We start from the raw sequence: 23,382 nt of genomic DNA, 5'->3' as shown, positions 1-23,382 counted from the left end.
CCCCACAACCACAACCCCCAGTTCCTCATATCCCTGTGCCACGCGTGCTGGGAGGAGGTGGAGGAGTTGGGAATGAAGGAGTGAAGTTGAGCCTGGGAAGGTCAGCCCACCACAGTACATTAAAACATACTACTTGCAATTATTATTAACCATTGCTATTCAGAAAATAATTCTTTTGAGAGAAAATGTGTCACAAAGGGGATCTTTTTTTCTTCCTCCTCTTGGTGATCTGTGGATATACAGTGAAGATGTTGCAAGATGAACGGGGCAGACACAGTTTGAATTCCCAAGTGTGGTTGGTTGTAATCTTGGATAGATTACTTCATTCACCAAAGGCCTTCCTTTTACATATAATGCTCAATCATGTACAGACTGGAGCTTATTTTAAATTCTGAATATGCCACTGCTTGATAAATATTACACAGAAGGAAGCACCCAACACTAAAATGAGACACGAATGCATGACTCCATCATTAAACATTGTTAGTATTAGGATGAAGTGACGGAATCAGGCAGATGAGTATAACGCTCCCAAGCAGGACATGCACTATGAAAAGGTATCAGGTGATTTTATCTTGTTTCCTCCATATAGTCTTGTAGTATGATACTGATGTTAAATATAAAACCTTCTGCTTCTTTTGAAGTTTGAAGAAAAGTAATTCTTCACACTCTCATAGATTTTCAGAGAATATTTTCTCTATTGACTGTCATTGTCATTTGTTGACATCTGTGACTGACTACTATTTTCTTACGTGTGTCTTATAACAATTTTTTGTAACTATAGTAAGACAAACTCTTCACTAGTTGAGATTCCACCCTAAAAATATCCTGGGAGGACTACATCTGTCTTCATTATAATTTTTCTCTCCTTATCTTTCAGAAGGATTGCATGGAGTAATATATCAATGACATAGGACAGTTCTCGACTGCACAAACCTTAGTTCAGTAACTTCATAGCAGCTGAGTACATATGGCCCTCAGCCATACACACAATCTGCACAAGTTCACATAAATAACTTAAGGCAGATTAAGTGCATGGAGTGACTGATTCAGTGTAACAAATAGGCGTTATAATCATGATTTCATTCATTGCAATAGGAATCATGCTTAGAGTTCACTATTTCCCCTCCATGATGAAGAGAAAGTACCTGAAGAACAGAAGTTCTCTATTTTCTGATTGCTAGCAGGGTTGCCTTCACTGTCCTACACATACTTTCCAGTTTTTGGTCTCAGAAATCACCTTTCGTATGAAGCCTTCATGAAACAAATAATAGAAGAGGCAACTATAACCTTACATAAAATAAACCAAAGAAAAGACTGAGAATTGAAGTAACACATTTCAACACTAACAACACAACTTTCACTGTTGCAAATATAGAACTGAAACTCTTTTATGAGGCTGTTTCAACTTTTTAGAATGCTCTCTACTTCTAGGTGCTTGTCTTTCCAGTTTAAACATATTATGTGCTTTGGAAAATTAATCAAGGGCATTGCTGCAGAGAACAAAGCTGGAAAACATAAATCACTACGTGCAAACAAAACACAATTTTTGTTCTAACAATTGCACATACATACAAGGCACAGAGTCCAAAGAAAGAGGAAGCTTCTGTGAACCCAAAGGAATGTAATGGAAAAAACCATAACCACTGCAGTAGATGTATTAGCTTGTATTAATTATCCTTCTTTCTTAAATTCAGAATAAGGTGTTGGAAAATAAAGCTTCTTTTGCTTTTTGAATCAGTTAGAATGTAGCACTTCAAAAGAGTTATTTTAAGAAAAGGGAAGTTTCTGAATAGTCTCTGTTACTTCTCCTCCACCCTCCACAACTTAGAACTTTTTTTAGGGTTGGGGTTTTTTTTCCTTCTTTTCAAACAGAAAAAAAAGCATATTGCTGTCCCCTGTTTTCCCAGGAAAGACATCAGAAGCAGAGTACGGACTCAAAGCTAGTTCTCTGTTAGCTTCATCAGAACTGGAAGAAGCGGAGGGGAAACATGAAGACAAAGTCATCACACAGTAAACTTGAGTAGAACTTGAGGCAAATGGTGCTGGAATAGAAGGGCTTCTCATTAGCTCTACTAATACTGCTATCTGCTACACTACCAGCTATACTGTGACATTGGCTTTTCTTGACAGCAGTATAAAGATGGAGCATCATACGATGTTCTATTATATGGCAAATGATTTTAAAGAATGCTGAGCTAGTTGCTGCATAGTTCAAAACCAATGACAGATATCAAAATCTGATCACCTGCTTTCTGTAGTTTGACAAAGAACAAAACCTGCTTCTTCCTCCTTTCTCTTGGCAATGTATATGCTCCCAATGGCATCCAGAATCTGTCAAAGTACCTCTACTAGCAACTTCTGCCTTACTAGGACATTTCTTACACCATTAGCAGGCACTTTGTCAATAAAATATATCACCAAAGAAGGACACAGGTCAAGCCAATAAGACATTTTCTATATTGATATTTTGTGGTTTAATAATTTAAAAATTATTTTGTACTGTCTAGTACCCAGAGAGAAACCTGAAAGAAAGGTCAAAGCAGTAGTGAGCTCAAATCCTCCCACATGGAAGCTGTCCCAAGAAAGAAGGTATAAAAGGAATTTAATCAGCTTGAAATAGTAACTGCTTTGCTCCTCAGCCAAGTGACCAACCTTGCTGTGAAGTTCAGGGAAAGCCCCCTGAGATAAGCAGACAACAGCTTGTAGCTCCAGCTCCATCCTCCCATACCAACAGGCTGTGATCTCCATGCGCCTCTCATGCCATATATAACACGACTGTCTCTTGCTTCTCATCCTCCTGCAGCACAGTGCTGAAGCTAAGCTCTCCAAGCAATGTAAGCCTCCACGCTTCAGTGTTCAGTTTTCTCACACAAATGAAGCTTTACTCCCTCATTTCAGTTTCAGTAGGTTTTTATGGCACATAAGTGAATTACACACACGAAGTTATGAGTAAGCTGCACATTGTAGTATTTCAAGGCATTAGAAATGATGCCACAGATGCTAAAAATGAAGTATTTTCCGTGAGCTAATAAACAAGATGCTATCTCAAGGAATTACTGAAATGCCTCTCTTGCAAGTAAAGGATCCTTTAATTATTTATGTAGTGCTACATCTCTCATGAACACCAATTTCATTTTTAAATGACACATTTTCAAACGTGTGCTGTTCTTGGTTTATAAGAAAACAATGGCCTTAAATATGACTATAATCAACAGTTTTTCTCAGACCTAGCACAGTGTGCCATATTTGCTGTTTCCCAGTAGCTGTGAGGCACAGTAGAAGACAGCTTTCCATATGAGTCCACTAACCTGTTCTTCCTAATGGCCACAAAATCTAGATTTCCTTATAACCTGGGACGTGTTGATATTTCTTAACTTTGCTGACAAACAGTTTCTGATAAAAGTGACAGCAGTGAACAAGAACAATTACAGGTTCAAGGGAGAGTGAACAGAAGAAGGCTTTTGTTACGGAGCAGGGCATCCTGAGACAGTGCTGCTGAGAAACACCAGTAAACCATGCGTCAGACTGGTCTAAGAAATACACGTGCTTAGCTTTATAGTTGATTTCAAATTTAAAGGAAAATTATTCAGTTTCAGTTCCAAATCTTTGTAATACAAAGAAACAAGTATGAAGAAGATTATTTCAAATCAGGTATTGTATTTTAATTCAGTTATAAGCTTTCTAAGGTCAATGAAATAAATTGAAAAAGTTAATTTCGAACCTCAGCTTTATATTTTACCCTTATATATGCGTTCTGTTTTAAAGAGAAAAGTAATGTTTTTCTAACTAAATATTGATGGAATTTCATGTGAATTTATAATTAAAATTATATTTGTCATGATACAAAATAAATGTCTTTTTTAATTAATGAAAATATTTTAGTATGAAACAGTTTGCTTGGCTCTAAGGCTGGGCTTCTTTCTTGAGCAAATATGAGAAATTACAGCTAAATTAATTGCAAAATAGCATTCAAAGCTTTTTCCGTTTTTCTTGTCAACAAATGATATTCCAAGTTGTTTGCTTCCTTCTATAAGTTGATTCATTCTCTGTGATCTCTTTATTATCTCTGTAATTTTCCTTGACTTCTACTCCCATTGTGATGAAAAACCACATTCTTATAATTTATTTTCATTGATTAAGGATTTTTTTTTCTGATGAAAATTCCTTTTTGCTGCTTTGCTAGATCAGAGTACATAATGGATGAGCACAGAACAAAGCACTGCAAAGAAATTCCAAATTGTACTTTCATGTCAGTGAAGTTACTTGCACAAGATCTAATATACTGTGCCAAAGAAATTATTTCAGAATAAAGTTTTATTAATTCTCCTGTGGATCACTGCAATGGAGGTATGTATTACTTCTGTACTGATCCATGAATTACAGAAGTTGGAAATTTGTTTACTGCGTTGGAAAGGAATGCCTTATTATAAAGCATAGGTGGATGGAGAAAACGAAACCTGACTAATGTCTGAACTAAGACCTGTCTAAATTAAGACAAATTCTACTAATTAAAAACTTCTGCAGAGTGAAGTTGTGTTCAAAAACATATTGACTGGCAAGGTGAACCCTCGATTACCAAGAGTTCGTCTCAGACAGCTGGAAGTCATCAGAACAGTGAGAAAACTCAACTTCTTAATGATGCGATGCATGGCTCCCTCTGAAGTCAGCTGTAAGGACAGGTCATGAAGGTAATAAGTGAGATCTGTCCAACCTCACTGTCAAATGGTCTGCAGAAGAATGTAAAAGTTCTCAGCTGCCCTCTTGGATCTCAGTTCTGATACACTGCTGAACCTAACTGTAGTGCAAAATGTCTGTATTAACTCACAACAGGAGTTCACAATGCTTATACACCTAACTGACTAACTACAGATGCTGAAAGTAAGCAATACAATTACATGAGGATATACACATATTACCACCTGGAAATTTAAATCTTCTTCCTGAGTCACTGTACTAACTACACTATAAACATTTATATAACACATGCACACACACAGAGCATCCATAAGTGGTACCTTAAAGTAAGGTAAATTTGAGTTACTTACTGGTCTGGAAGTATTTATTTATTTTGCAGATACTAACAAAAAAGGATTATCCAATTAGAAGACCCTGTCCCACACAGCTGGTATGTATTTTCTTACATTGCTCTATGACTTCGTATTAAACGAGGGTATTACAGAATCATAGAACAGTTTGGGTTGGAAGAAACCTTCAAAGGCCATCCACTCCAACCCCTCTGCCAGGAGCAGGGACATCTCCAACCAGATCAGGCTGCTCAGAACCCCGTCCAACCTGGCCTGGAATGCTTCCAGGGACGGGGCATCCACCACCTCTCTGGGCAACCTGGGCCAGTGTCTCACCACCCTCATTGTAAGGAATTTTTTCCTAATATCTAATCTAAATCTACCTCCCTCTAGTTTAAATCCATTACCCCTCATCCTATCACAACAGGTCCTACTGAAGAGTTTCTCCCCAGTCTTCCCTATCAGCCCCTTTAGGCACTGGAAGGACGCCCTAAGGACTCCCCAGAGCCTTCTCCTCTCCAGGTTGAGCAGCGAGAACTCAGCCTGTCCTCATAGGAGAGGTGCTCCAGCCTTCTGATCATCTTTGGCACCATTTTTATATTCATTGTTAGAACATCTTATTTCTCTGAGGTGATAACTGCCCAATGTGAAGGAATGGTCCAAGTGCCTGTCCTAAACATCCCTGAAAATTTATTTCAATTGCTGACTGACTTGATTAGCAAACCTGTCTAGAAAAAGACATGACTTTTGGCTTAATAGAACAAAGGCTTCATAAGGAACTGAGGGAACTAGTGAAGGGCATCCATCTCTACCATAACGAAGGAGGAGGACTGGGCAGCAGCACAATCTTGTGCTGCCAGCTCCCTTACAAGGGGATATCCACAGTGAGAGCAGATGAGCTGCTGAAGAGGATTTTAGGGAGGGCAGAAAGAGATCAATCACCTTCACTCCAAGACTTTGCAAATCTTTCCTGATCCTTTCTCAGAAAGATATGGTTGCTATATAGAGAGGTAGTAGCATATCTACTTCAAATTTTTATGACAAAACAAATAAATATTCTGGCCTGGGATGTGCTAAGTTTCCTGATTTTCTAAACTTTCCAATTTCTTAATAGCTAAAAATCTTTTGACAATGTTAGGGCTTTTAAATATTATATGAAGCATACAGTAACTTTCTGTGTCAGCATTTACAGAGCTACAGGAGAATTTGTTTCTTCCTTCTTTCCCTCGGGGGGAAAATAAAAATTCTGAAATAACAGATTGAGTTTCTAGAAATTATTACTATGAATTAATCTCCTTTGTTTCTTAGTTTTCTACTTGGTTTTAGGAAACGTGACTGACAGTGAAATCTTAAGGTACTATTTAAGCAAACTTACTAAAAAACATGTGGCCCTGAGAGAAGCACCCCAGATTTCTATCACGGTAAAGACTAGAAAAACTGCAATAAAATAATAATTAAAAAATACACCACTAAGCTTTCAGGTCCAGAGACAACTTTCAGTGGATGATCTGAAGAAAAAGAAGCTAACTTGATCCAACCTCCTTAATAACCAGATGCTTGCAATCATCAAAAGTGTATCTTTAGCTGAAACAATTTCTCTGTTCCAAAGCATTCCGTTTCTAAGAGCATTTACATAACAATATGTGACATGTGAAATGCTTAAGGCCACCAACCATGGCAGTACAAATTACAGTCATTTTTCAATACTCCGTGCAAGGTGCACCACTTCCAGCGCTGAGATTGGCTGCATGCTGCCTTGATTTCTGCGGTGAGACACGATCGGCATGCACCACAGTCACAAACGGTTTGTAGTCTGCGGAGATTCATGCTAATAGGTAAAAGAGGCCGATCTCCTTACCCGCCGTAGGCTGGAATGGGAGGAGGGGGGGCTGCTGCACGAAACGTGTTGTACACCGTGCGACCTCGGCCTCTTAGATGTGCACCTCTGTACGCCGCGGCTGCAGTCGCCGCAGGGTAGGGAAATCCTGGCACTATGAAGAAAAGAAGAGGAAAGTAAAATATTCACGTTGATCTACTGTTTTAAATCAAGGGCAACATAGTAGCATGTCCGTGCTTATGTTAAACCTTGTCTATAAATGCATGAGGGAGTTGCCAAATAAGTAAATTATTAGTCTTTTAACCAGAGGCCTCATCTTTTTTCACATCATCTTTGTACACAAGCAGGAGACAGCAAACTGGGAATCTAGATGGCATAGCAGGATCATAGGTGGTTCTGATTCTCTTAGAAGACACTAATTACTAAAAATAGCATTGACTGGTTTAGCCTACGTTGCTACCAGGAGATTGTTGAGGTCCAAGTTACCCAGTTCAGACTCAAATTTATAAAGCCAGAGACATTTCCATCACATTATTTGATCTGTCTTCAAAACTCACCCCTGCTTTGAGTGGAGGTGAGACGTTAGACCAGGTGTCCTGCAGTGATCTAAACTATCTAGTGTTTTAACCAACCTAACAAAGCTTTACTTTTGCTCAAAAGTTGATTATTAACTGGGTCTTAATTTTGTACCAAGGGAAAGACAGACAGAGCAAGAGTTTTCTCAGATTTTGGAGGTGTACTTTGTTCACAACAGTTGCCATAATTCCTTCCAAGTGTTCCATAGCTTGGAAATATCTATATTAATTCAGATAATATTCAGACCCAACAGAAAAAAAAATAGACATATAAAAAAAGAAATTAACTCAAATATTTTTATTTTGTCATTGTAATTAAGTGTAAACATTAATTGCCATTCCACGTAAGGTTTAAAGTATTTTAAACAGAAACTGAACAGTAATACAGTACTACTTAAAGGGTTGTTTTTTTTTCCTCCTGTAAAACATCTGCAAAATTTCTCTTTTCATAAATTTTTTAATTGAATAATGAAAGGAAACTTTCCACTTTACTCTCTTTGCCATTTTTTTAAACCAATACTTCATTACTTCATTTCTCCTTTGAACATGTATTTCTGGCCAATGTTAGAACAGGTATTTTTGGAAGGAATTCATCAGTGAGACAGAGAAAATCAAATCCAGCTCTGTTGGCACTCATGTTGTTTCAGTTGTGTTTCACTGTGTTGAATTTTTTCCATATGTAAATAAAGAGATAAAAGAAATAAATATTGCTTATCAAAGCCCTAATGAGAAACAAGCAAATGGAAGTAATGATGTATAAACCAGTAAGTTTTTCAAGTCTGAATATAATAAATCATTTCAATCCACATTTGTCTTTCATCTGTTTTAGCATTATTTTTTAAAAGAAGCCTTGAATATGAAAAAGAAAATTAAAAAGTCACAATTGTAGATGTTGCTAGCTGAACACATGAAGGAAAATGCTGTAACTATGGTGACTTCTCCTTTACTGCCTTACTACTACTAGGTCCTTCTCACTGACCAAAAGGTAATACAGTAATTCTGTAAAGATTTACATGTCTGTGACACAATATAAAACAACTCTACGGCAATGCAATTAAATGAAAACAGTTTTTAAAAGTGCAAATACTATATTTTTATTCCTCTTCCTGTAAAGAAATGTGTATCAAAATCAGAATGATGGACTTACAGAACTCAATATACTGTTGATAACTTTGCAATCAACTGCATTTAAGAAGGCTTAAAGAAATAGAATCATGGAAAATATTTTTGGGGGAAAATGAACATAGATATCATACCCTTGTAAATTCAGATGCTGCAAGCACTTTTGCATAGGCAATGACATTGAATATTGAACAGTGTAAATGCAGTAGTGCTAGAATCATGACCTACTACTCAGACCATGTAACTTTTGTCCTTTTCATTTCCAAGTAAACATTAACAGTCTTGCATACAAATTAGTATAACGTGCATATGAAAATGCAAATTACAATTTTCAGCAGACTGAAGATATAAGGAAACATTATAGTAAAAAGATCTACAGACTGGGCAGTAGCTCCTCTAGTAGAGTGAACTATCTTCCCATACTAACAGAAAAATAAAAGATGCAGTGCTTTAATAAAGTCTCCTGGATGGGAGCTAGCAATACATGAGAAAAACACGAGGGCTGTACATCACGGCATCATTGTTCACTTCTGACCCTGAGAGAATGTATTTGTGAATGCCACAGGTTGGAGATTTCCTGGCTCGGCTTAAATTAGGTGACGCACACAACATCAAACAATTTTAAATGCTCACTTATCATAACCATATTCATGTCTGTTACTTCTGTAAGAGAAAGAATGAAGTGGACTAGTACTCTTCAGCACGGAAAAGAAGTGACTGAAGGAGTTATGACAAAGCTCCACAATTGTGGATAATGGAGAAAATATGGGAAAAGGTGGCTCTTCACACAACGTCTAATTAAGCCACCATGGAAGTTAAGGATGCTAAAAGTTTATATGATTAAAAAGGAAGAACAAACAGTTTCCCTGCAGGGAAAAGACATCACCTCTGGTTCACAAAAACACTCTAAATTGTATGAAGCTGACAGAAAATTCAAAGAACTATCTACGTACACACTAGCTCCAGTCTTACAATCTTCAAAATCCAGTTTTGCTCCTTTCCAAATAACAGGGTATTGGACTAGACGGAGAACTAATCTAATCCTGAACGATTATCTTTGTTTTCAGAGTAATGTTTAGCTGTAGTCTGCCTCCATTAGAAAAATTATTCCTCTCCGCATATTAAATGGTCATTTCTAGAAGTGTCTCCAACAATTTAAAACTTAATCTGTACCTTAAAAAAAAAATCCTGCAATTATTTAAAAAAAAAAAGTAGAAAACCCAACATAACAGTGATGAGAAGAGTTTGCTTAAGCAAATGGGGAAAAATGGACTCGAGAGTCTGGCCAGGAAAAATTGGTATCTGGTGGATATCTTAAGTGATAAACCTGAAGATTAGTATTCTATAGCTAGCTTTAAAAACTGCATTCTTTAGGGACACTCTTGTGCATCTGTAGTTCTCTACATATTGATAGAAAACACACTTTCACAAGAACAACAAAACCTGCAGCAAAGAAAACCAAATCTATTAAAAAAAAAAAATCTAAGCTCAAGCAATGTTAAGTATCTAACAATGTGGGCTTGCAACACAAGGTCTGGCAACTCCTGCTCTAAGCTCTGTTTCAGTAATTAATTCTTTATAGTTAACATCTACATTTAGCAATATTTAAAACAGTTAAGTAGTCGTCTTTCAGTGAAACACTCAGGGTCCTAAGACAATCTTCCTACTGTAAAATGTACTGAAATTAACTCACCAATACCACCATAAACCACACACCTACACACGTGTGTGAAAAATGGACCTATCTCTTGATTTTCAGAAGAAAAGAGTAAATATAGGTCTGATGAAAACCAGCTGGAATTGTACAGCAGTTGTATGGGAGACTCTGAGGATAAACCTCTGTGAAAGCAGGAACTCCTGAAAGTGTTTTGTGAACATTTTTTTTCCTTTAAATTGTACCACTCAATCCAGCTTTCACACAGACATTTAAAAATATATATTTTGCAATAACTGAACATTTATCCTAAATACTCTTTAATCTTCATGGTGGTCACATTTGGGAAAGAATTACAAGACATACCTATGACCTTCTATATTTGACAATGAATTGTTCTCTATATAGAAATGTCACAGGAAAAGCAGACTGTCCTCATCAATGAATCAGTAAAAAGAACAAAATATTTTAAAAAAAAATTATTAATTTTTAATGACAAAAAAGGCATTCTGTTATGAAAGAGGAGAAAAAGCTAGAAGATAGAGAAAGCAGGACGAGTCACTTCACCCAGAAGTGTTTACCAAATTCAGAACACACACCACAGTGATTTCTACCATTTTCAAAGGATCTGCAACACAAAGGATGTGTTAGAATGAAAAGCCTGAAGTAATTTAATTGTTTTGCTATGCTTGCCTTGTCTCCTTAATAAAATCACAAAGCATAAAATGTATAGAGTAAAGCAAAACTCTAAAAAAGCTTGTAGAAGCAATTAGTAGAAGGTAAAGCAATGATTTGCAGTTCTGTCAGGAAGAGGATAAGACACTATGGAAACTAATCCTGAGAAACATGGAACGAAGAGTAACATTGCATGGCCTTGTGATTAAGTGAGGTCTAATAGTAGAGTTTATATATAACAATTATATCCATCCCAAAAAATTTACTTGGATCAGTCTGAGAATCAAGAAAACATGCTTTCTATTTCCAGGAAGTAATAACGAAGATGAAGATTAGAGGTAAAATAATCAACAAGATCATGTCACCCTAGATCTGAGTTCAGCAAAAAAAAATTATGCTACTTCAGCCCAGCTGAGAAATCAGATGGTTAGGAATATGTAATAACCACAAAAATTATTTTGCTACCAACTTTTTAATATCCTTACCCCAAAATAACCAGCAGAAGTGGCAGCATGAGAACAGAACTGAAGAAAGGACTTATGAAAAGCGCTCTCCCATCAGAAGGATTAAGTACTATTAACCAGCCCAAAAAGAAACAAATATACTAGCCAGGAGGAGTAAAGATTTTAATGACTTACAGTTTGCAGGTCAACCTTCCTTAGTGCCTCAGTGCCAAGCTACTGAAACTCAGTCAGTGAAAATGCTATTAAAATGGGGTTGAAAACGTGTTTGACTCTCAGCAGAGAAGCATCTGAGTCCACTTCTAAACAAAAGTACCTCAAATGTATCAAAGTAATTTAATGACTGGCATTCTTCTGATCTGAGACAGAGAAAATGCAGATTTCTCCATCTACGCATTGATGATATGAGGTGATGAAATTTAAAAAAAACCCAAACTTTTCTAAGGACTATGTATAATCAAATATGAAGTGAAAGAAACTATTTGTTTTCTCATCTAATAACCCCATCTGGTCTGTAGTTATTCATTCAGTTACTCAAATATGAATGGAACTGCAACAGCCTCAACAAAACATAAGTTCCTACAGTGGAACTGCAGTTTGACTCTTTCAAATTAAGTGTGAAAAAGGTATGCTGTGGGATTGCTTGGTTTTGCTTAATATAATCACCAAAATGCATAAAAATTATCTTGTACTACAGCCTAAATGAATTTTTTTAGGAACAGTATGTTTGCTAGATTCCTTCTTTAAACGTATTTGTTCTATTTTTATACTTAAGAAGATAATTTTTAAAAATGTATTATTACAGTGAATATTGTCCAAAGGGTTCTCTCTTCTGATGGTAAACATGGAAACACTGTCAGGGTATTTCTTTCATTGAACTTCAGTTTAGATCTCAAACATTAAATCTGGTCAGCAAATTGCAACGTTTAACTAAATAAAAGGTCTTTGGAATTAACAGGATTCATGTCAGTATATCAGAAAAAAAATTAGGTAAGTAATGTTTTTACATAGAAAATAAATATGTTCGTGACAAAAAGAGGAGGAACTTAATCTTTGTGTTCACAGATGAAATTTAATCAAGCCTTCATTTCTCCCAAAACATTTAACAGAAGTATTGGCTTTTTTTTTTTTTTTTGTAATTACATAAACATGACAGGTAGGTGCACTTTCTAGGCACCATATCTCAACATATGCCTTGGAAAACAAAGCCTGAATGAACAAGGACAAAGTTTGAGTGCCCAAAAGGAGGAATATAACTTGGTAAAAAATACTTAAGGGTTACACACTGTGTATTGAAGCTGTAAAGCTTGGGATGGATGGAAGAGCAGCAGATGCAAAAAACAACAGGGGGCAGATTTTGTATCAAAGCCATAAAAATATACAGCCATTTTAATAGGCAATTATTCTTTGCATTTGTGCTGTGGGTTGAATTTGTATCAGAGTGCCATATGCTTCAAGAAAGGTGTGCCATCAAAATGGATGAACAAATCTACCTCTCATCCCTCCTAATCTCTCCTTCTTCTAGCAAACTGTCAGGTCATTTGCCATCAAAAGTTTTTGAATGTTTTTTTTTGGTGAAGAATTCTAATGCTACATCATGTCTGAATTGGTTTATAGCTAATTTGCAGCCAAACAGTTAAACTGTTAGAAAGGCAGGCAGCCACATTGACATTATTCCCATAGTTTATGAGGATCCCTGTTGAGCGAACACTTCAGAAGTGCTGGACAATAAATTAAAAACAAAGAGATATAATGGGTAGCATGCTGAGAAAGGCTAGGCTGAATAATCTATATGATATAATCTGAGATTTCAGGAACAGAATCAGGAGTTTATCCCGATGGATGCTGTGCAGTGAGTTTTCACTTCACTATAACAGAAGTAAGTAGTATTACTTGGCATTCTTTAAAAGTATTATAAAAATTACGTTAAATAGTATATGTGCAGATTTTTGCATTTAAATGCATAGTCCAAAGTAAGTAAAATTTAAGCTCTGTTAGTAGCGATATTAATATTAAAATGCTTTTAAATTATATATATTCATAAAATTTCAGAGTAAAAAAATCTTTATAAAGTTCACAATGTTTAAAAACAGCAAGCTGAAAATAGTTCTTTTTTCACCTGTCACTTCTGTGAGACAATTATCCAGCTGAGAATTAACTGAAATCAAAGGAAATCTGCTACGTATGTCAAACACAGTCAGGACTAGGTCCCTTCTATTTCTTTCATTCACAATCTGTTTATTTTTTGAAACATATACTTAAAATTAGAAGAACAATTATTTCCTTACTATTTTACAGAAATATATGTCAGTATTAAACCCTGTTGTTTAGGAATGAATAAATCTGCATTTTTGGACAAACCATTACTTATAGGACATTCTCATTTGAAATGCATTGAAAAGGAAAACAAAAATCTCTAATTAATGTACAAGTCTAATCACCATTCTCCACATGGAAGAGTAATTTTTCACTGTTCATTTGCTCAGTGTAATCTCAAAACTGACATAACAGAAAAGCAATGGCCTATAAATCTGCTCTCATTTGTTTCTTTAATATTCATATTCCATTGAACTACAGCTGCTTGTTGCTGCAGTATATTATAACATGCAAAACTGTCGATAAAAATATTATGAAAGGCAAGATGTGTTTCTTCATGGCTCTGCGTGCCATTTATTTTGGAAAAAAAAAAAAAAAACAATAAATGACTCATGGATTGTCCGTTAGTTTGCTGCACGCTGGGCGATTAGTGATTAATTACCTTGCTGCAAATTGACATGGCACAGGGAAATTGACACAGCTCTGATTAATTAACTTTTTATGTGAGACAGTTACTTACAAAACACTGCACACTGTAATTGAATCCCTTTACACAACACCATTGCTTTAAGTTCCCAGTCAAATCCAAATTAGCACAAAATTTTACATAAATTTGGTGAAACTTTTTATAGTAAGGTGGACTGTGAAAGATTACATCAATATTTCTACAAAGAGAGAACAGCTGCTTTAAGCCACTGCTTTCACCTTTTTCATCCTCAGACATATGAAAAATAAGATTTGTAAGATTTTTCCATATTATATAACCAATATAATAAAATGTACTCAAAAAACATAGAATATTTCAGTAAAAAGCAATCTGCTATTTAATATGCTTATTTGTGTTTTAAATTGTAGCAAGACACTTAACTTTCCCAGCAAAACTGGCTATTTTGTTACCTTTGCTTTAAATTTGTTTCCAGATCTAATTGATCTATTATTTCAGAATGACTTCAACACACCGAATTCACACACAGATTTCCTTATAATTATTTTAAGCACATACAGAATTACTCATATCATCTGACCTCCTTTCATATCCTCTAATATACCAATAAATAAACCACCATTTGTTTCTATGTATATTGATACATTATATACCAGAAATTTATAACCTTTGGAGCAAAATCTTGATGCCAAAACCTGCAAACTGTCTCATCTTTTTGCCTAAACTTTTTCACTTTGAGTGTTACTAAGCACTGATTCATGTACTCAGAGAGGCTGCAGAGTGTCCATCCTTGGATATATTCAAAAGCTGTTTGGATGTGGTCCTCGGCAGCCTGCTTGAGATTACACTGCTTCAGCAGAAGGGAGGGACAAGGTGACCTCCAGAGGTTCATTCCAACCTCAGCCATTCTGAGATTCAGTCATTTGGTGATCCCATAATTATCAGAAATTCCTATATCTCTCATCCTTCTTTTACAGCACTATATATGCAGTTACTTGAATCCCTCAGACAACAAGGGACTTCTCCTAACACACACAAGAAAATGAAGGATATGGAGGAATAAAAAAGAGCAGAAAACTGAGAATTGTTTTTGTATAGCTATGTAATTACGTCAACCTACAACATGGAATGAAAAAGTTATAACTGGTGGTCAAATTACTTGTGGTGTACTTAACAGAAGAGTATTGCATAGGTCATGTTAAAAGAATACAAATAGTTGATGTACAAAGAACAGTTGTATTTTCACAAAAAAAAAATTACTAACAAACACAAAAAGCTCAACAGGTAAAAACAAACAACAAAGCAACTATGTCGTAAAGGAAAAGAAACAGTAGAGCTCAGAGAAGCCACATCTGATCTTACATTAAAGAACAATCTTCAAATATAGATGATCAACTACCAATAACTTGTCCTGTTCCTGGTTGTTGGACATCTAAAAGTTCCAAGCAAATGGAAAAATTCCCCTGTATCTAGCTAAACACCATTTGTGAGACAAAGTAAAAAGGACAAGGTTGTGGAAAAATAGATGAAGAATAGCACTACTATAAAGAGATGACAAAATTTAGTAATTTGAATGTTTACAAAAGTCAATTATCTGGTGACAGGAAGTTCTGTCTGGATGACACAAGGATTACAAAAACGCAACAGAATTATTAAACTGTAAAAAGAATATTGTCAGAATACGGTTGGGTTGGAAACAATTCAGGCAGGAAGTGATTGAGGAAAAAAACCAGCTAGTTAACCTAAGCCAAGTCATAATGGAAAAAAGTGTCAAAACAAAGACTAGCATATACAAAGAGTCATATAGACATTAAAAATGTTAATCCCTCAGAAGCACTTACTATTTACGAAATTTAGACTGAGGAATTTTGCTGTATACAACATGGCTTTAAGAGCCATGATTAAATAACAACTGCCACACAATGCAAGGAGAGTGACACCAAAGTCTCTTTTTGAAACTAAATCATACAGGCTAAGCTGCAAAACACAAAATTAACAACTTCACATCTGACAGAGTGGCTGGGACCACCTACGCTTCAGTTCCTTGGAGTCTCGGGATAATACTATCAGAGGACTATCATCATTACAATATAGTTTTCAGGTAATTACATGTCTGCAACAGATTAAACCTGACCAAATCAACTGAATGACAGTTTCTAAACTGAATATTTCCACTACTGATTCTGCTTAGAAGTGTACTTCAGATCACCTTCTGAAAATTTATATTTTCCCCATGTAGACTTCCTGGTACTGGAAATATCCCAGAATATAACAGAATTGTGAAAGTTCTTACTTCAGTCCATTAGCAATGCCACAGAAAAATAAAACCTTTAATGTCTACCCTTGTCCTAGTTCAGCCCTGCTCAGGATCAAGCTATGCAGCCTCTCACTTACTCTCCCCACCCTCCAGTGGGACAGGGAGGAGAATTGGGAAAGAAAAGAAGGCAAAACTCCTGGGTTGAGATTTAAAAAAAAAAAAAAAAAAAAAGCTTAAGAGAACAATAGAAGTAAAGAAAACAGGAAAACAAGCAAACAAAAACCCACTAATAGAAAATACTGAAGCAGGTCACTCACAGCACACCAGCTCACCATGGATCCCAGTGCCCAGCCCCCTCCCCAGCAGCAAAAGCTGCCCCCCAGCCCCATCCCCATCCCCACTTTATACCCTGAGCAGGGGGTCACAGGGTGTGGAGCAGCCCTGGGGCCAATTTGGGTAACCTGTCCCAGCTGGGGGCTAATTGGTAACTGTCCCAGCTGTGTCCCCAGCCACAGGGGCCACCAGCTCCAGCTCCTCTCCCAGCTCAGGTGAAAAATAACTCTGTCCTAGACTGAACTAGGACAAGCTGAATCAAGAAACATGAAAATAGTTTCACAGAGCATTGTTTAGGTTTACTAATAGTAATAAATACTAAATAGTAATACTAATAGTACTAATAGTAATAAATACTAAACTAAATATTAGTTTACTAATATTCCTAAGCCAAGTAACCTACTTCTAAGTGAGGTTTATTCAATGTCTGTTGAATATCAAGTTTTACTTGATTTTCATTTCTATAGCACACATCCTCAAATTACCTAAATCCTACTATTGGATGTGGTATCTATACTTAGTATTTAGTATTTTCCTTATTTACTCCATGCATATCAATGAAGTCCTGAAGTATCCTCCACCTATGAATCAAAACAAAACACCCAAAGGAAACATTTCTTTTTTTTTTTTTTTAAATAACATGTGTCTGTCATACATAAGTGTTGCTAAGTTTTTAACAGAGAACATATGTAAAAAACAAAAATTCACATATCATGTAATTAATACTTTAAGCTTCTGCTATAGATTTTCCTTCTCTCCTGGCATAAAACCACATAATTTTGGATCAGATAATTCAGGAATATTTCTAAGGTCTGCTCTGAACTAACTGAATGTATTTTCCTGACTTGCTTTAGAAGAACTTAAGCATTAAAAATATTTCACGGCAAAAATATTACAGGACCAAAGGTTTCCAGGGAATTCTCTGAAAGAACTGCCTTCCCACCTTTCAAAAACATCTCGTCTTTGCCTTGTTGTTTTCTGGTCGCCAATAGGCTAAAATCCCAGGGCAACATAGTTTATTGTTTTAATATCTGTCTGACACAAAGCAAAAGTATTCTCTAGTGAGTGCTTATCTGTCACATGTACTTCTGTGAAAGGAATATCAAGACAAATAAGATGTTCTGGGGCATATCTTGGGATTATGAATTTGGCACCAAATGAATTCTGTTTAAAAATAGTTGCAATGATAAATACAAAAACCATCTACACTGATATTTTGAGGATTGGAACTTGAAGAGCATTGAGTTTTAAATTTTATAATTATAAAAGGTTTATACTATTCCAGTATGAAGAGAGAATGGAAATTGAAGTCCGTAAATGGGACAAACAAAACGAGAGGAAAAATATTCATAACTGAAACAGTTAAACCAGTAAAATTCTAGTCTAATAATAGAATGGACTGTGAACTTACTTTATATTAATTAAACTCAATGTAATGGCATTTTCTATATTGAAATTAATAACCAGTGATCTGGAAATTCATTTAGACCATTAGGTTAATTACAGAAACTGATGGAAGTTTTAACAGACAATTACAATTAAAGAACAAGAACAATGTGGGACAGATTTATAAGCATTTGTACCACCTCAATCATTTTTTGCTGAACTCCACCTCCACTTCTTACAAAATTGTAATCAATATATCAATTAAAAAATGGGCCATCAACTTCATTTGCCCTTGAGTATGATAAAATAGAATAAATTAATATCTGATTTCTGCATGTTCATATTTTTTTCTTCTTTTAATTCTAATACTTTACCGCAAGATTAATTATTTATTTTTAGTAAAAAATGAAAATGTATGGAAGAAGAGCATGGATATTTTAGAACTGATAAGCATGCTTACTAAAGATGAAACAACTCCAACATTTAGCAAATGTAAGCCAAAATTAACATCAGTTTAAAATGTACTGATTGAAGTCAAGGCAAAATTCTCCTTTAATGGGCATGCAAAACATTTGGGAAATATAGGCTCTCATCCCCGCATCATTCTGAACAACGGCATGCAACAACGTACTGTTTTACCATATACCTTGGTTATTCAGTCCAATGAACTGTCCCTTTAGTACATGCTCAAAAAAATCTTCTAGTAGTTACATACCTGATAACTCTATCTTTATTTTCACTTGGAGCTAAAATAAAGCCTAAAAGTTAGAAAGATCAAAGTTCTGATTCAGAGAGTGAAAAACATTTAGCTGCCTTTGAACTTTTATTAAAATTTCTAATCTCTCTCTCATTGCCTTCCATGGGACCTGGCTATGCACAACAGTAAATTTTTGAAAAATGAGATGCGCATCTTTAGGCTGGCTTCCTCGCTACACCAGCTAGTCCTCAGCGAGCCTGAGAACGTTGGTTAGCTCTTCCAGAGCACAAAGAAAGTTCTCCACCAGCAGGTCCATCTCCTGTTCCATCCCCTGCCCTTAGGACATCCAAAAGCACTGAAACAGATGACACAGAAAGGTTGTGCAGTTTCCATCCTTAAAAGTGCCCTGTGCAACCTGGTCCTTTCAGACTGAATTATTCTATTATACTATGACTTCATGTCTTCCTTCTTTCCTGTGTTTTGGCTCTCATAAACTTCTACTTCGTTCACATTTTCAGGTACTTCTACATTATAGAACAAAGGAGAAAACAGGCAGTAAACAGTTTTTATATGTCCTTGCACAAATTCAGATTAATATTTTTTGCTGGTTTTAACAATACATACCCAGCTATATCACTGTCCTTTGCAGAATGGTGATAACAGATATTCAGTGACAGAATTTTTTCTTCTTTTGAATCCTCCTTTTGTCCAGCAGGGTCTTAATATTCTCATGGATCCTACTCTCAAGTGGCTTCAATTTTTAAAAGTTCCAAAATTTTTCTTGATATATTTCTTATTTAACAGTAGATACAAATTTCTGCAGGATTTTAAAATTTCCTGTGGAGCAATTAGTCTAAAGAAGTGGGTGCAAAAAGAGACTGTCAGTTATGTGCAGCCAAACTGCCGTATTTACTAAGTTCCAGTGAGACATCATGGGCCTCCAGGAAGCTTCCAGTGAATGCTTACTTACTGGTTGGGACCTGGTGTACTCTAGTCTCTACTTTCTGGATATATCTCCTTCCAATACTTGCTGCAATAGGATGATGATGAAGGATTTAACTGAAATCAGTTGTTCTGTCCTTGAGATGTTACGGGAATCTACAGCAGCCAAGATGAGACCATGAGCTTCCTTACTTTCGTTGTCTCAGTAAGACAAATAATCTGTCCCACCAAGGGATGTGAATGCATTTGCATGCCGAAACTGCTTTCTACATAACGAATTGTCTATTCCCAGAATAGACGTGCAAATGAAAAACTGATCCAGGTCCCATCTTCTGCTTCAGCAGAAGAGAACAGATGAGGCATGAGAGACTACTGCTACTGATTTGTTCCACTGCTTGCAGAAGAAACAGCTCATTTCTTTCTGTATTATGTGAAGGGCGAGAAGTGATGAAAGGAAGCAGAGCCATGTTTCCATCTCCTGACATATTCAGAGGTGTAACTAATCACCGTACTGGGAAATGTACAATAGGATACATAAAATGTATCCTGGGGAAATAAAATACCAGAAGGGAAAGAGTAGCTCCAAGAAATGCTCTCTTCCTTCTGACTAGCCAAAATATGGGGCAAAAGTGCTCAGTCTCATCAGAGACTACTAGTGAGAAATACAATTAAAAGTCAAACAGTTAAGTGAGAAATAAAGCTAGCCAAATTAAGAAAAATACATTTTAGAACCATGCTTAAGTCCTTCATTCGTTATAGAATACAACTGTGGAACAAAATACAAACAGACAAGTTAAAGACAACAACATGTCTAAAAATGGGGACTATCCTCTTCCAAATATCTGAAAATACCTAAATTCCATTAGCATTCAATGAACTCCACGCCTCTCAGATGGCTTGAAAAATCTCAGCTGACTCTTTCCCTTCCGATAAAACAATTACAGATTTAAAACCTCTTCATTCTTGCATTGTATGCTGTTCTGAACTATTACATAGTTACAATACTGGCAGAAACAGAATGAACAATTAACAAATTATTCAAAGATGAAGGCTGCAATACTGTTGTCTACATGGAATGATAATAGTAAAAATATTAGTCTCCTAGACATTAATGTTGACTTATCAGTTATCATTTCAATATTACAAATGTGCATAAAAATGGAGTATAGAAGATCTTTCAAATAATAAAGTATATGAGACAAAACTCGAGCTTCATCTCTATTCACTTCTTAGTACAATTTCTTATAGAAATTAGACTATTTTACATCTTCATTGAAAGTTTTGTAATTAGGAGAAATAAAAAACCTAATTACAATCATTAGCAATTGTAGCAATTTTGTATTATTAAGAATTTTAACGCTGTGGGGGAAACAACATTTTGGTAATATGAAATACCATACACAATAAAAGAAAAATCATAACTTGCAAATACACAGATTCAAGAAAAGTGTGGTAATTTCTACTGCAAGGGCTACTAGCAATCTCTGTTATGAAACTATGTATTACACATTGCCCAGTGGGAGGCAGATAGGCAAATTCTGTTTACTTATGCATTTGGCATAATTGAAAACAAACAGGTGTTTGCTAGGATATCATTATTCAAGGAGCACCACTGCAAAATAAGATTTTTTTAAAAGGACTGACTCACGAGACATAATGGAAACAGTGAAGTATAGAGCTCCGCTAGCTATACAACAACTACCTAGGGATTTAATAATAGCGAAAATACTGTACAACATAAACAGCAATAGAAATAAATTTCCTAGGATAGAACTCAGTGAGATAATAGGAGCAACAGGTAAACTTAGGAAAGGCTTTATTTAGAGCAATTTCCAGAAAATAAAAACCAAACACTGCCCTCCCTCCTCCAAAAGAAGCTCCCTAACAGCGAGACGAATTAAACGTTTTGATAATTTTTTAGGAAAAGACTCTTCAGTCAAAGATTGGCAATTTCAGTCAAAAAGGAATAATGCACTAAAAATATACTACAGGGAACACTGATTAATACAGTAAGTATTTCATCTCTATGTTACTAGATGGATCAGAAAAAAAAACTGCCTGGGAAAGGTGACATAGTACAGAATATTGTTGGAGCACCTGGAAGCAAATGCAGATTTAACTGATCACTTCAGTTCCAATTTAAAACACTTCATATATTTTGTTAGTTCAATAAGCATTTGTAGACTCCTGATTTGAAAACCGAACCTGTATTGACACTGTAAAAGCAGCAGCTCTAGGGGTGATATCCGTAGCCGCTGACGTAAGAGAGTTACATGGCTGTACAGGTGATCCCTACGGAACTCTTTTGTCCTCAGTCCTGGTTTGAACTAATAAAATTAATTATTTTAGTAGTCTAGATAAGCTTTAGAAGAGTAGAATTGCATTCTAGGTTCAATACAATCTTCACAATCAGCATATCTGATAATGTTAAGTCAGACAATGTAAAATATTTTCTTTACAGAGGACTGCTGAGAACCATAGCAAATGCTGCTGCTCACCCCAGTTCAGCAAGGAGCAACTATTACTGTTTTATTCCGCTGGAGGCTTCTTATCAAACTAGATTTCAGAATGAACATCAGTGGTACCACCAATACAATCTAAAACAGCCTCAGAAAAAAAATCAGTTCCACTTCTGCTTCAGAATTTCAGAGGATACATTTCTACTCCAAAGTATTGTACAGAAAATGGCAGATGGCAGCATCCTGCATTTCCGTTTGTCTTTGCTGTTTTTATTAGGGCAGCCTTTTATAATTCAACATACTCACTTGCACACAGTCTTTTTCGTTTTTTAAAAAAAGACTTCACATCCATTTGCTTCCTGACACAATCAAACGGCAGCACGATAGAAGACTTTTTGTGTATTAAATCACAGTTGCGACCAGGAAGGAAAAAGAAACACAACTTCATCTTCTACAGACAATGCAGAGTGCACAACAGTACTGGATTTCAGAAGATCTCAGTGTTGTTGTAAAACTTTTGACCATTTCTGCAGCAGAACACGGCAATATAGGTGAATTTTTTAAATAGAAATAAAACATACTTTGAGGATAAAGATGCAACTAAAACCACTGAATTATCTGTTGACATTACTCACATATGTTTACAAATACCACATTTACCTTAACAAGAGCTACTGGGAAACTTGACATTTTTAGGGGGCTTCATTCACATTCATGTGCTTTTGTCACAAAACAAAAAAAAACCGAAAGAGCCGTAACACTAGCTTACTTGTGGATGTGTATACTAGTGAACTGGGGGCACTGTACACGGGAGATCCCTCCTGGTTTGCCTGGCACAGCAGCACCCTGCCTACAAGAAAGAGAGAGAGAGTGGTATCTGGTTTTGGAGCACTCGAACTAAACCTGCATTTTTATCTCAACACAGAAATAAAGTCATCATCGGAGCAGTGCAGCAAAGCAGGGGCGCTTTTTGTCCTTTGACTTCAAAGCAGAAAGAGCCCCAATAACCATGCACAATTTGACACTGGAAAAAGCAAAGCACAGACATCCACCAAAATGCACACACCCTTTTTTCTGCGCCCTGTCCCTCGCCAGCTGCTCACTCTCCCTTCCCTTCCCTGCCCGCTCTCTGAAGGAGAAGCGTCCGAGTCAGCTCTGCTGCGGCCAGGAGCCACCAGCCCTCCCGCACCACCCAG

The 23,382-nt window shown here is 36.1% G+C and overlaps 1 protein-coding gene across 36 annotated transcripts in view; it reads right to left on the bottom strand.

Moving 5' to 3' along the window:
• Nucleotides 1-23,382, bottom strand: part of RBFOX1 (RNA binding fox-1 homolog 1) — a 968,785-nt gene that overhangs the window by 41,834 nt on the left and 903,569 nt on the right. For 29 of the 36 annotated variants that reach the window (XM_086759504.1, XM_086759528.1, XM_086759500.1 and 26 more), the window contains 2 exons: nucleotides 22,956-23,036; nucleotides 6,886-7,018 (listed from right to left, as the gene is read on the bottom strand). In XM_086759504.1, coding sequence (XP_086615630.1) covers nucleotides 6,886-7,018; nucleotides 22,956-23,036 — 214 coding nt within the window. The remainder of the gene's footprint in view (nucleotides 1-6,885; nucleotides 7,019-22,955; nucleotides 23,037-23,382) is intronic. The other 7 variants (XM_086759520.1, XM_086759516.1, XM_086759507.1 and 4 more) reach the window with 1 other exon arrangement.

Source organism: Chlamydotis macqueenii, chromosome 15, assembly GCF_036417535.1.
Source record: "Chlamydotis macqueenii isolate bChlMac1 chromosome 15, bChlMac1.mat, whole genome shotgun sequence".
Lineage (NCBI taxonomy): Eukaryota > Metazoa > Chordata > Aves > Otidiformes > Otididae > Chlamydotis > Chlamydotis macqueenii.
Note: the sequence above shows the minus strand (reverse complement) of the source record. Positions and strands in the feature narration are given on the sequence as shown.